This window comes from Haliotis cracherodii, unplaced genomic scaffold (genome assembly GCF_022045235.1).
Source record: "Haliotis cracherodii isolate W230 unplaced genomic scaffold, xgHalCrac1.p SCAF_7, whole genome shotgun sequence".
NCBI classification, from domain to species: domain Eukaryota; kingdom Metazoa; phylum Mollusca; class Gastropoda; order Lepetellida; family Haliotidae; genus Haliotis; species Haliotis cracherodii.
In genome coordinates, this window is record NW_027266330.1 from 21,204,445 (window position 1) to 21,217,873 (window position 13,429).

General features: G+C 39.6%; 2 protein-coding genes across 2 annotated transcripts; one reads left to right on the forward strand and one right to left on the reverse strand.

Annotated features, from left to right (window-relative positions):
* Positions 1-2,915: 2,915 nt before the first annotated feature.
* LOC139448218 (uncharacterized) lies at positions 2,916-12,101 on the reverse strand. The gene is made up of 3 exons (XM_071229736.1): positions 11,804-12,101; positions 10,379-10,769; positions 2,916-3,507 (listed from the first exon to the last, which is right to left on the reverse strand). The coding sequence occupies exons 1-3, from the start codon at positions 12,099-12,101 to the stop codon at positions 2,916-2,918; spliced, it is 1,281 nt and encodes a 426-aa protein (XP_071085837.1).
* On the forward strand, positions 6,379-8,287 carry LOC139448217 (uncharacterized). Its single transcript, XM_071229735.1, has one exon. The coding sequence runs from the start codon at positions 6,742-6,744 to the stop codon at positions 8,200-8,202; it is 1,461 nt and encodes a 486-aa protein (XP_071085836.1). The 5' UTR covers positions 6,379-6,741; the 3' UTR covers positions 8,203-8,287.
* Positions 12,102-13,429: the final 1,328 nt, after the last annotated feature.

Sequence of the window (13,429 nt, forward strand, 5' to 3'; positions counted from 1 at the left end):
AAAACATTAAAGATTAAGTGCTCTCTGTACGTTCCATACAGAAAATGGACTTTATACTCCAATAGTGATTTGAGGTAATACATGTACGTCCCTGTCAATTACTTTCACAATTACGACAGAAACCAAATTATGATATTTTAATCGTCATAGACAGTTTTATTCAATTGCAAGTCTTCATTTACATCAGTGTCTACTATTGAGAAAAGCCTGTTGATCTCCAACTGACAAGTAATGTCCTTGGGTCATGAATTTAGTAAACTATTTAAAAAAATCGTGAAGCATTTCTATGGAAGGCAAATCTAGGGGAATGTTGATAATATGTATGTAGTCAATTAATGTTTCTCATGTAAAGAGATAGCCTTGTCCCGAGGTCCTAAATATTAAGTTCCTATTTGAGAGTTACGACAGTCCTATTCGAGAGTTATGGGTATATATTACAATGTGTACTGAAAAAGTACCTACAGTGACCACCTCTTTGTCTTAATATTGATTACTGATAACAGGTATCGACACAGGGTTTTGTGAAGGAATACGGAATACGCGTTGAATAATTTTCAATGAAAGTACATGAAGTTGATGGTTGTTTAATAAAGCCAGAGACGACCTTGTGACCTCATTATTAACTGTGACCTTTGGTATTTAAATGTCTCAACGTTTCCGAAGTCTGGATTTTCCCGCCACATACAAGTTAGCGTTGACCTCAACATTATTATGATATTTATGGCATACATTCGTGAAAATAATGTTTGGTTTAAAGACAGCTGATCAAAATTTGCGACACAGTACAATGTACATGCACCTGGATATTCCACATACTAACACGAAATGACTTGTCTCCATTCTGTTGTACATACTCTATGTATGTCAGTTCATTCAAGTGAGAATATACAATTTCGATTGTTTGCCCAAACAGATTCCATTGGGCACGAAAGGCAAAATAGTGTATGAATGGATCACTGATAATCAGTGATGGCACCTGATATTCGCGAAAAGGGCAAGCATGTCCTACATAACGTTGTATGTATGTCTAACATATCGTTTTTAGTTTCAACAAAATCAGTGAATGAGGTATCCTGTAACAGAACTGCTCGGTCCATCACGTGATTGCCTGGTCAAGACTCGTTTGTTCACAGGCCGTCGTATGGAAGGAGTGCTGCTGTACAGTCAGTCAACTAAAAGCACTTTTATTCAGAGTGTCTGAGTAACGGTTGATAACGTTAGGGCAGGACATGTTTATCCTTTTTGACGAATACCTGGTGTCAGCACAGATCAATTGAAATTATATTTAAATTCACGGTGACAAAGTTTTACACAGTTTTAAGTAGGAGAGTTATACACTCCTTAATTGTATATGTATTCACCATTTTGAATAATTTCTGCACAAACAAATGTTGATTTTTTTAAACTTTTCGAGGCTTTTCAAGTTAATTCAACTTATCGAATAACCTATGAAGTAATGACTTCAGCATCAGTCTTAAAACTCCATATATTTCGAGCAGACGCAATCATGTGCGCAATGAAGGATTGTGTTGCGAAGTTATCACGGGAGTGTGACATGCTCAGGTTATCACAATTGCCCTTAGTCAATGATAATCAGTGATGGAACCTGATGTTCGCGGAAAGGGTAAGCATGTCCTACATATCGTTTTGTATAGTTTCAACAAAATCAGTAATTGCGTTATCCTGTCACAGAATTGCGTGGGTAGCGGTTGCTGCCGTTAAGCAGGACATGTTTACCTTTTGGCGTCCCCCCGGCGTGCTGTGATATTGCTAAAAGCGGCGTAAAACCATACTCACTCACTCACTCGAAATAAGCAATATAGCGATTTTGACACAAAAGTGTACGTGAGACTTTATTTGAAGAGCGAACTGGAGCTTGTGTTGTTAGAGAAGCTACGTTTTGCATGAATGACTATATGGACATGGAGGTCCAATTGCGTGGACCGACTTATTTGTGTGATCCAGACTCCATTATTTACAGACCGCCGTATGCGCTGAGTGCGGCGTTAAACAGAAAACATGACTCACATAATCATGGTTTGAACAATGTAATACATCTAAATGACAATTGGGGCTCCCCTGCACCCGCCTGTCGGTTTAGATCACAAGTGGCTATATAAATCAAGAGATATTCTCCAACCTTAAAATAGCTCAACGAAACCTATACCCAATCTGGGAATCGAACCCAATTTCTCAGCGTTATGAGTGCAGCATGGATGGAGCAAATAAGAGAGAGGCACTTTTATGTATAACTGACATTTGTATAAACAACGTTATATTACGATCAGTGTCTCTTTTAAACAGCACCATGTCAGGAGTTACAAGGCATTCAAGATTATTCTATTGAGGGTATGTGAATCGAATCAGTTATATTTGAAAAGACTCCAGTTCAACACAATCAATATCCTGTCCAAACCAATGCTTGCCGAAAAAGGTGACTATGATTGTCGTAAACGGCGACTAACGGGATCGGATGGTCAGGCTCGCTGACTTGGTTGATGAATGTCATCGATCCCAATTGCGTGGATCGATGCTCATGATATTAATCACTTGATTGTCTGGTCTAGACTCGATTATTTACAGACCATCGTCATATAGCTGGAATACTGCTGAGTGCGGCGTAAAACAACAAACAACAACAATTAATGCATGGATTGAACTATGAAACATATGAGATGGTTTTATTGTTAGGTCAGGTGGATAAAACAGTGTAAAGGAATTAGCTACAATTTGTTGTCAATGTTCAATTTTATATTATTATGTATAACATTGACGGGTTAGTCTTCATTACACGAAAGAATGTCTGCAGGATCACTGTATCTCTGAACCAATGGTCCGAAAACACCTCAGCTGCAGGTATGATGTTACCATATAAAGATGATCATTGCAAAATTCTGAGGTACATATTATCACGCCTACCCAAACAAAAGCGAACCAAAGATACCATACGGAGACATCGCATAGCGATCTTCATCGTCATCATCGTCATCATCGTCATAGTCATCATCGTCATAGTAATCATCATCATAGTCGTCATCATCATCATCATCATCATCATCATCATCGTACTCAACATCTGACACTGCGGTTGTGGCATGATCAAGTCTCTCATATCGATATAGTGGTTCGTTACAGCCTGCAGAGACTGTAAAGTAGGATGCCCCATCAAGACTCCATGCGACTGATTCGCCAAATGTTTCTGTCCAATAAGGGAGTCGCATAGCCTGCTTGGAATCGGTGAGGACCTTTTCCATATCTTCTTCTGCATCAACATACCAGTAGAATACCTCCTCTTTGAACTTGATAAGGAATCCCTTACCATCTACAGATATATCTCCACCAGTCGGACCTCCGTGGTACTTGCTCTTGGGTAAAGCCACATTAAAGAGGTATTTAGCTTCATATTCATTGATTTCATATAACCCTCCAGGTTTGCAGGAAGAATCCATGAGGAAGAGTCTGCCTCTTGGTGAAACCATGAGTGTCTTACTATTCTTCAATATGGATCTGAAAATTATCAAAATGGATACCTTTTCAGAGATTGAAAAGATTTCTTGGCAGTAGAAGGAATGTTGTTCCTAAGGAACTGAACTTAACTGTTTATTTTCGCATATCACCTGTTGCAGTACCCCGTCGCTAACTGACTAACTGGGCGTGTCGGTGGAGGTATGGCGAGCACGTATTGGCACTTTCACCCACCCGCGTGGGTACCGACAAGTCGGCCATATTGAGACGCGGTACACACCAGGGACGAGATGGACGCCCGGTAATGTGTTGGGCTATCGGCTCTTAGCTACATTATTGGTCACCTACACAGTCTTTATTCTTGGAAACTCAGCAAACCAAGTGCAAACATTGTTACTGCTGTCAGGAGATATTGAAGAAAACCCCGGACCTGCTAAGGTAGATATTATTGCGGTTAAGGATGAGATTTTACATGAACTTCGTTTAGTGCGAGGCGAGTTAGCGAGAGACATTAGAGACGTGAAGTCAGACACAAGGAGGCTTAATGAGACTGTTCTTTCAATTAAGCATGACATAGAGGATGTTAAAGCTAGGCAAGATATATTTCGTTTGGATTTGGATGCTGTAGCTGAGAGACTTTCCAATGTGGAGGGGGACGACACGAGATCAATATCAGGTCAAGCATTATCAGCCGAAGTAAGTGATAGAATTGAAAAGCTGGAGAATTCCTTGGATAAATTGGAGCAATATAGCCGAAAACAGAATGTGCTAATCTATGGAATCTCCCAAAAACCCGGAGAAACTTTACACCAACTGAAAGAAGAGGTGTGTGAGGTATTTAATGACCATGCCCGTGACAGTGACAGTGACTGTAAGTTCACACCAAGCGATATTGTGAATACTCACCGTCTTAGATCAAGTACAGTAAATCGCCCCAGTCCGGTTATTGTTCGTTTCACGTCGTTAGACTTGAAAATCAGGGCGATTGCGCTCCGTCCAAAGCTTAAAGAGAATGGTTACGGAATCGCAAATGACTTGACTATAGCTCAACGGAAGACGCTACAGGAGCTACGACGTAACAATAAGCGCGGATATTACAAGAAAGGGGTTCTTGTGGTTGAACATATGCAGACTACAGATAGACGTCATGAGTCTCCACCAGACCACCCAGACACAGACCAGGCGACTTCAAAGACTCCGCCCAGGGCGGGTGTGCCAGCTAGTGTCCGAAACCCACAGATTGAAGATGATTTTCGCAGATAGGGGTGTGGCCAAGGCCGTAACTGTAACTCTAATACCAGACTAACCACTTCTTTTGTATTCTGGAACATTGCTGGACTACAATCGAAGCTCCACGATACTGACTTTATCTCATTCATACACCAATTTGATGTCATCAGTTTATGTGAAACATGGTCATCCCATAGTGATAGTCAACTATGTTTCCCCGGATATATTACTCACTCCATCCCAGCTGAGCAAATATCATTTTTTGGGCGACTGTCAGGTGGTCTGGTTGTTTTGATAAAACAACACCTAGTCCAATATGTGAAAGGTTGTGTGACCGGTCCCAACGGAATTTTCATCGTACTGGACAAGCGCTTATTTTGTTTGGGAAAGGACACCATTGTAGCTTGTGTATATGTCCATCCTGAGGGCTCAACCTGGTATAAATCGGCTACAACGAAGTGTGGTATAAGTTTATTCTTTGAATCACTACTTGACGTGTTACAAAGATTTGGAGACTGTAGTATTTTGATTGGTGGCGACCTTAACTCTAGAACTGGCACAGATCCCGACGGAATTGAATGTGACATTGCCGAAAGGCTTGGGATTGATGATTTTTCGGACATTTATGATAATATTGATATTAAGAGACATTCGTGTGATTCAAAAGTTAATAATTTTGGTAAAGTGCTATTGAATGTTTGTAGTGCTTTAAATTCATATATTTGTAATGGCCGATGTGGTTCGGACGCTGGGAAAGGAGACTTTACATTTATAAGTCATATTGGACAGAGTGTTGTTGATTATATCATAACAGGCCCTGACTTGTTTACATCATGTGACCGCTTCGATGTCCTATCTAGGTCAGATTCAGATCATCTGCCTGTTGCGTGTTCATTTGTGTCACGTGATATGGCTTCTGTGGGTGCTAGCTTATGTAATGCACGAGATGTGCGTGACAACTCCCGTTATGTGTGGAATGAAGATAAAGTGTCAACATTTAGAGATGTATTACTTTCTGACAAGTCAGCTTCAGTGTTTGATCAGTGTAATGAACATATTTTATCTGGAAAATTTGATGATGCTGTAACTTTATTCTCAGATTTATTAGGTAATGCAGCAGAATGTATGCGTAAGTTTTGCCCATCTGCTTGGTTAGTCAATAAGCAACCTTGGTTTGATAAAGAGTGTGAATTTCTTAGATTTGAAAAGCAAAGACTGCTTAAAGTTTATAGACTACTTGGGGATCATTTGGCACTTTCAAACTATCTACATGCAAGAAATAAATATACAAATATACTCCATAACAAAAGAAAAGCCTACCAAGATAAAATTCTTAGTAATATGGTGACAGGCATACACAACAGCAAAATATTTTGGTCACAATTGAAGCTACTCTCTGGTGAGGGAAGGAGACGCTCTCCTAATATAGAACTAGGAGATTGGTATCAGCACTTTAAGAACTTATTTGGTGAATACTCTTTTTCAGAGGTTGAGGAGAATTTAGTTTTTGACGATGTTAATTTTGACGAAACAACTCAGAGTATTCTTGATTCCCCTATTTCACAGGATGAAGTGCTTGATGCGATTACAGGATTGAAAAATAATAAAACTGCGGGAGATGATGGACTGATAGCAGAAATGTTTAAGTCTTCTCCTGATGTTCTGGTTCCTTTCTTGACATTCTTCTTTAATGCTATATTTGATTCTGCATATTTTCCCTCATCTTGGGCTGTTGGCCACATTGTTCCTATATATAAGAAAGGCGATGCCAATTCTCCCACTAATTATAGGGGTATCACTATCTTAAGTGTATTCAGTAAACTTTATATTTCTATTTTAAACAGAAGACTCCAGTTTTGGTCGGAATCCTATGATAGACTAGTAGAGTCTCAGGCTGGTTTTAGGAGTGGATATTCCACAACTGATAATATTTTTGTTTTATATTCAGTAATAGAGAAATATTTGGCTAAGAAACGAGGTGTGATTTATGCCTTGTTTGTTGATTTTGCCAAAGCCTTTGATTCCATAGATAGATCCAAATTGCGTATGGTACTATACAAAAATGGTATTTCTCCGAAAATGTTCTGTTGTATACAGTCAATTTATAAACAAGTTTTGGCATTGGTCAAATACAATAACTCATTTTCTGATATGTTTAGCTGCAGTAAGGGAGTTCGTCAAGGATGTGTCCTTAGTCCCATTTTGTTTGCCTTGTTCATAAATGATCTTGCCATAGATATTGAATCCAGTTGCGCACATGGTATCCAATTTCATCCAGATGTAGTTCAATTGTTTTTATTACTTTTCGCAGATGATGTCATTCTCATAGCAGATACTGTTTATGGTCTCCAGAAAAGAATCAATGTGTTAGAATGTTATTGTAAAGATTATTCATTAACAGTCAATATTGATAAAACTAAAGTAGTAGTTTTTAAAAATGGGAGTGTTCTTTCAAAATATGAAAAATGGGTTTACGATGGAAAATTGTTGGAATGTGTAACTACATATGAATACCTTGGTGTATTATTTTTTCGAAATCTATCTTGGAGTGCACATATATCTAATGTTGTTAATCAAGCTAAAAAGGTTTTGTTTAAGCTTTTGAAGTCCCTACAGCTAATTAAACCTACTCCTATGAATATTTTCTTTAAAATTTTTGATGCTAAAGTTGTGCCAGTACTTCTTTACGGTGCAGAAGTTTGGGGTTTATCTTTATCGTTTTGCGAGGAGATTGAAGTTGTTCATACACTTGCTTGTAAACGTATTTTAGGAGTTAAGTCAGCAACTTCCAATCATGTTGTGCGTGGAGAGTGTGGGAGATACCCTTTGTATATCTATGCTTTCAAAAGATGCTTGAATTATTGGTGTAAGATTTTAAAGATGCCCGATTCGCGTTATCCACGAAAAAGTTACAATATGCTTGTGCAGCAGGCCATAGCAGGTAAGACTAATTGGGCCTCTAGAGTTAAATTACTTTTGTACGCCTATGGCTTTGGCTACGTATGGGAAAATCAGCATCTTGTTATTTCTATTTCATTTATTGATGAGTTCATACAAAGATTAAAATGCTCTTATGAACAAGATTGGCATTTTGCTTTGACCAATAGCCCCAAGTATTCATCATATCTTTGTTATAAATTTAGGTTTAGCAGGGAATTTTATTTATCGGCTATTACAATCAATAAGTTTCGCGTTGCACTGGCACGTTTTAGAGCTAGCTCCCACTCGCTCCACATAGAAACCGGGAGATATTTTGGTATCCCAAGACAGCGAAGGTTATGTATGGTTTGTAAAACAGGCTATGTTGAGTCTGAATACCATTTCGTATTGGTTTGTGAAAAATATTATGCTCTCCGAGTGACATATATTCCTCAAAAATATTATGTAAATCCATCAATAGAACAATTTTACATACTTATGTCGTCTCTGCATCAGTCAACAATTAGAAGTCTGGCTTGTTATATTTACCACGCTTTTAAGTTAAGGAATTCATTTTTGCAGAAGTAATATTCTTTATCTATGAATGCCTTGCTGTTGTGTATTTAGGTGTACACAGTTGTATTTTTATACATGTCTGGTGAACCGAATTGTACTATGGGCCGCTGGCCCACTCATGTACTGAATAAACAGATTAGACTACAACGAGTGAGTGAGTATGGTTTTACGCCGCTTTTGGCAATATTCCATCAATATCACAGCGGGGGACACCAGAAATGGGCTTCACACATTGTACCCATGTCGGGAATCGAACCTGTGTCTTCGGCGTGACGAGCGAACGCTTTAACCACTAGGCTACCCGCCCCGACTACAATGATCACAGTGGTATATGAACTTGTATATTTTGGAAATGCTTTGTCGTAAGAGGTGACCAAAGGGATCAGGTGGTCAGGCTCGTTGACTTGGTTGATGCATGTCATCGTTTTTCAATTGCGTGGATCGATGCTCATGACGTAAATCACTGGATAGTCTAGTCCAGACTCGATTATTTACAGACCGCCGTCATATAGCTGGAATATTGCCGAGTGCGGCGTTAAACAACAAACAAATAAACAAACAAAACAGTCTAATGGAGGCTATACGTTAAAATCGCCCTTTTCAACTCTACTAAAAGGTGATCAGGACATTATCACCGTCATTATTTCTCTGCAAGATTTTTTTCCATAGATTAGATATAATCGTCTGTAACATGACCAAAAGAATAAGTCCCCAAAAAACATGAATTTAGCGAAATATCGATCACAGGTTTTTAATTACAATAACCATCTCTGATTGAAACAGCTGGTTTTGAAATCATGATATATAGCATTTCACGTTACAAAACGACAGTTGCTTTAACAACAACATTGAAAGTTCGTGTGATAATAAATTTTCGGCAGAAAAAAGCCAAATCGACTGAGAGTGACTGTACATTTCAAGTTTTAGGAACAGAGACCTCCAAATTGACGTTTTTCTGTAACCGACTGTGACGACGTATGAGCAGTGAGACATCGTACTAGTGACGTGCAGTGGAGAACTAAACGTTAGGGATGCCCGCTTTATGTTGGCTTCATTTAACCGTGTTAAATTGAACTTTGAACGGTAAGACATCGTACTAGTGGCGTACAGTGTAGATCTAAACTTTAGGGATGCCCGCTTTATGTTGGCTTCATTTAACCGTGTTAAATTGAACTTTGAGCGTCGAGACATCGTACTAGTGACGTGCAGTGTAGATCTAAACTTTAGGGGTGCCCACTTTATGTTGGCTTCATTTAACCGTGTTAAATTGAACTTTGAGCGGTGAGACATCGTACTAGTGGCGTACAGTGTAGATCTAAACTTTAGGGGTGCCCACTTTATGTTGGCTTCATTTAACCGTGTTAAATTGAACTTTGAGCGGTGAGACATCGTACTAGTGGCGTACAGTGTAGATCTAAACTTTAGGGGTGCCCACTTTATGTTGGCTTCATTTAACCGTGTTAAATTGAACTTTGAGCGGTGAGACATCGTACTAGTGGCGTACAGTGTAGATCTAAACTTTAGGGGTGCCCACTTTATGTTGGCTTCATTTAACCGTGTTAAATTGAACTTTGAGCGGTGAGACATCGTACTAGTGGCGTACAGTGTAGATCTAAACTTTAGGGATGCCCACTTTATGTTGGCTTCATTTAACCGTGTTAAATTGTATTTTGAGCGGTGAGACATCGTACTAGTGGCGTACAGTGTAGATCTAAACTTTAGGGGTGCCCACTTTATGTTGGCTTCATTTAACCGTGTTAAATTGAACTTTGAGCGGTGAGACATCGTACTAGTGACGTGCAGTGTAGATCTAAACTTTAGGGGGCCCACTTTATGTTGGCTTCATTTAACCGTGTTAAATTGAACTTTGAGCGGTGAGACATCGTACTAGTGACGTGCACATTGTGCGTATCTCTAAAATATTCTGTTGAAGAATAACATACAATACAGCATCAAAATGTAACTCGTGACAATCAGTTCAAACTCAATACACCAACTGCAATAGTCAATATATGCCAATTTCAATGGCAACATATATTATTATTTGGACACACACTAGTGTATTAAGTAAATTACAAAAAGAAAGAGGTCGATATTGTTTTACGACTGACTCTCAATGAGATTTCTGAAAAAATATCTGTAAACATAAAAAGGAAATGCGTGACCAAAATACAGCAAATCAGCTTACTCAAAACTGATGACCTCAATTTCGTCCTCCCCGAGAGACAGTTTACGACCCTGTATCACTTCCTCTGGTTCCTGTACCTTGTAGATCAGATTAGCAGGACCTTCTCCTGTACTTCCAGTATCAGATACATAAATACAATGTCCAAATCCATCCGAATCACAAGGACCACATGCGATATCTTCCCAGTCAGTGTTGACAGCATCCAAACTGATTTCGACATTAATTGACCGTTTATTGGTGTCGTGTGCGTAGATAATGCTTTCACCTTTTGACTTTTTTTTCCCGCCTCGAATGTAGTAGAACACCCCAGGATGTTGACGGCTTGCACATATACCTGATATGTCCTCTTCACAGGAAAGTATCACGCCAGCATAGTTACGGTTTGAGAACCCTGAAACAAGTCAAGTAATTCTTGATCATGCTGACATCATTCAATATTACAGTTCGTAAACTTCTTTAAAATCACGGTTATCAAAACAGTGCTGTTTTAAACACTTTAGGTTCTTAGGTCTTTGATAAGTAGCCACTGTCGAATTGGTTAGAGCATGTCTAATCGCTGAAATGGTTATTCAAATTCTGGAAAGCTCTGCTTCAACTAACCATGTCAATGTGTAACCTTGCTTAGGATCGATGTAATCATCTTTGAAAGCTTATAGCACAGTGAAGTTATAATATTATTCCTTTGGAATGACACCTCAAGGTTTTTTAATTATGATCAGATTGCCAGCAGTGTCATTCCATGATTGATCGTATGCAAGCACACATTATTCTTATCCGCTTCCAATCAAGCACCTACATGTAGTTTATTCTTATTTCATTTATTGGCCCTACAAGCTTGTCGTAAAAGGCGCTGACTTAGTTGATGCATGTCATCGTATCCCAATTGCGTGGATCGATGCTCATGATGTAAATCACTGGATTGTCTGGTCCAGACTCGATTTATTTACAGACCGCCGTCATATAGCTGGAATATTCCGAGTGCGGCGTTAAACAACAAACAATCAAACAAACATGATGTAAATCAGTGGTTTGGCTGGTCCAGACTCGATGATTTTACAGACCGTCGTCACATAGATGGAATGTTGCTGAGTGCGGCGTAAAACAACAAACCAAACCAAACTAAAACAAGCTTGCTCATTACAGATATGTCCTCCACAGACGCACTAGGTGAAACAAGCGATATACCCACAATGGGCTTTTATTGAAGTTGGTAATGGAATAAGTTACCGACTGTATCTGAACAATTTACGAGCTGGTTGGTATTTGAAGAGATACTGTCGTACTTCCAATCACTAGTGTCTGTACACTAGACACAGTTTTGTTCATGACATCATTAAATACCTGATATAATACCGTCAAAACATAAGCTTTTTTTTACCTAAAAGCAAGATTTCAAATACATTCATTTTAGACTGTTGGATTTACCCTTGGCTTTTCCTGTAAGATTTACTTCACTCTGTTTCTTGTTGACCCATTCTTCATTCTTGTTTTCCTCCTCTACTGTCGAGACTTCTTGCCCCAGCCGTTGTTCCAACATGTCCATGGAACTCTGCAGTTCCAACAAGTACGCATATCGAGAGGTATAAACATCATTTGGGGCATCTTTCTGTCCACCATGAGTTATTGCCTTGCTTGGAGAAATTGCTTCACCATTTAGGTTTTGAGCAAGGTGCAACGAAAGAAAGATCGTCACAGACAGAAGAGTTCTCATTTTGCCCTTCATTTGCAAAGAAGCCAACTCCTTCGTCAACACAACATATGTGGACACTAATGTTTGTACTGGCCATTGGCGAGACAAAATATAAGTCATATCTTCATGATCTTGTACACTTAATCACCATACCTATAACAACACATACAGGGGGAGTTATTTGATCTTTTAAGAGAGGGGACTTATCTTTCTCAAATGGTCATTATACGTTGATAAGTTTCACGCAGCGCTTGACCCTAAATGACCATACCATGATTGTTTGGATATTTGCTTATTGTGTGATTGATCGAATCGTGTGCGTCTTTCTTCACTATTCAAAAGACCAAGACGATTAACAGTTTGACGTTAAACAAAAATATGTAATGGTTCTAGTGGGACAGTCTTTAGGTTTCTGTGTCAGAATTGACCCCAAGTACCTTATCCTGGTCGTAAACGTCGACTTGAACGGGAATCGTGTGGTCAGGCTGAGTGTGTGTTGTCTCCGTGTATTCTCCATGGCGTGGAACGTTGCTCCTGCTGTTGGGTGGTTGGTTTGTTGTTTAACGCCGCACTCAGCAATATTCCAGCTATATGACGCCGGTCTGTAAATAATCGAGTCTGGACCAGACAATACAGTGATTGACATCATGAGCATCGACCCACGCAATTGTGATCGATGACATGTATCAACCAAGTTAGCGAGCCTGACCACCCGATCCCGTTAGTTGCCTTTTACGACAAGCATAGTCACCTTTTATGGCAAGCATGGGTTGCAGAAGACCTGTTCTATTCCGGAATCTTAACGGGTCTGCTCCTGCTGTCAGATCCTGACTCAGTTGTTATTATTATGGGCTGCCTCGGAAAAGCAAAGGATCATCTCCATGGTCTAGTGTTAGAGCGTCCGCCCGGAAAGCGGTAGACCTGTGTTCGATCCCCGGCCGCGTCATATCAAAGACGTTATACGATGGTACTTGTTGTTACCCTATCTGACACTCGGCATTAAGGGGCTAAAACAAGAACTGCTCGGGTCGGAGTCAGTAAACTGTGTCTGGTGGGGTATCCATGTTAAACTACAGCCATCTCAGTGAGCTAGCACTATAACATCGGCATCAGTCCGGACTAGTACTAGTACAAGCAGTCACACACACACACACACACACACACACACACACACACACACGCGCGCGCGCGCGCGCGCACGCACGCACACTCACTCACACGTGCATGCTATATAAAGGGTCATCTTGAATTAAAAGATGGCATCTATTTCCACCTGTTTTTAAATCATGATCATATGCAAGCTTTTCAATGATGCACATTATTCAGTGTATTCCTGTAGTAAACTGATCCCTAACAATAAA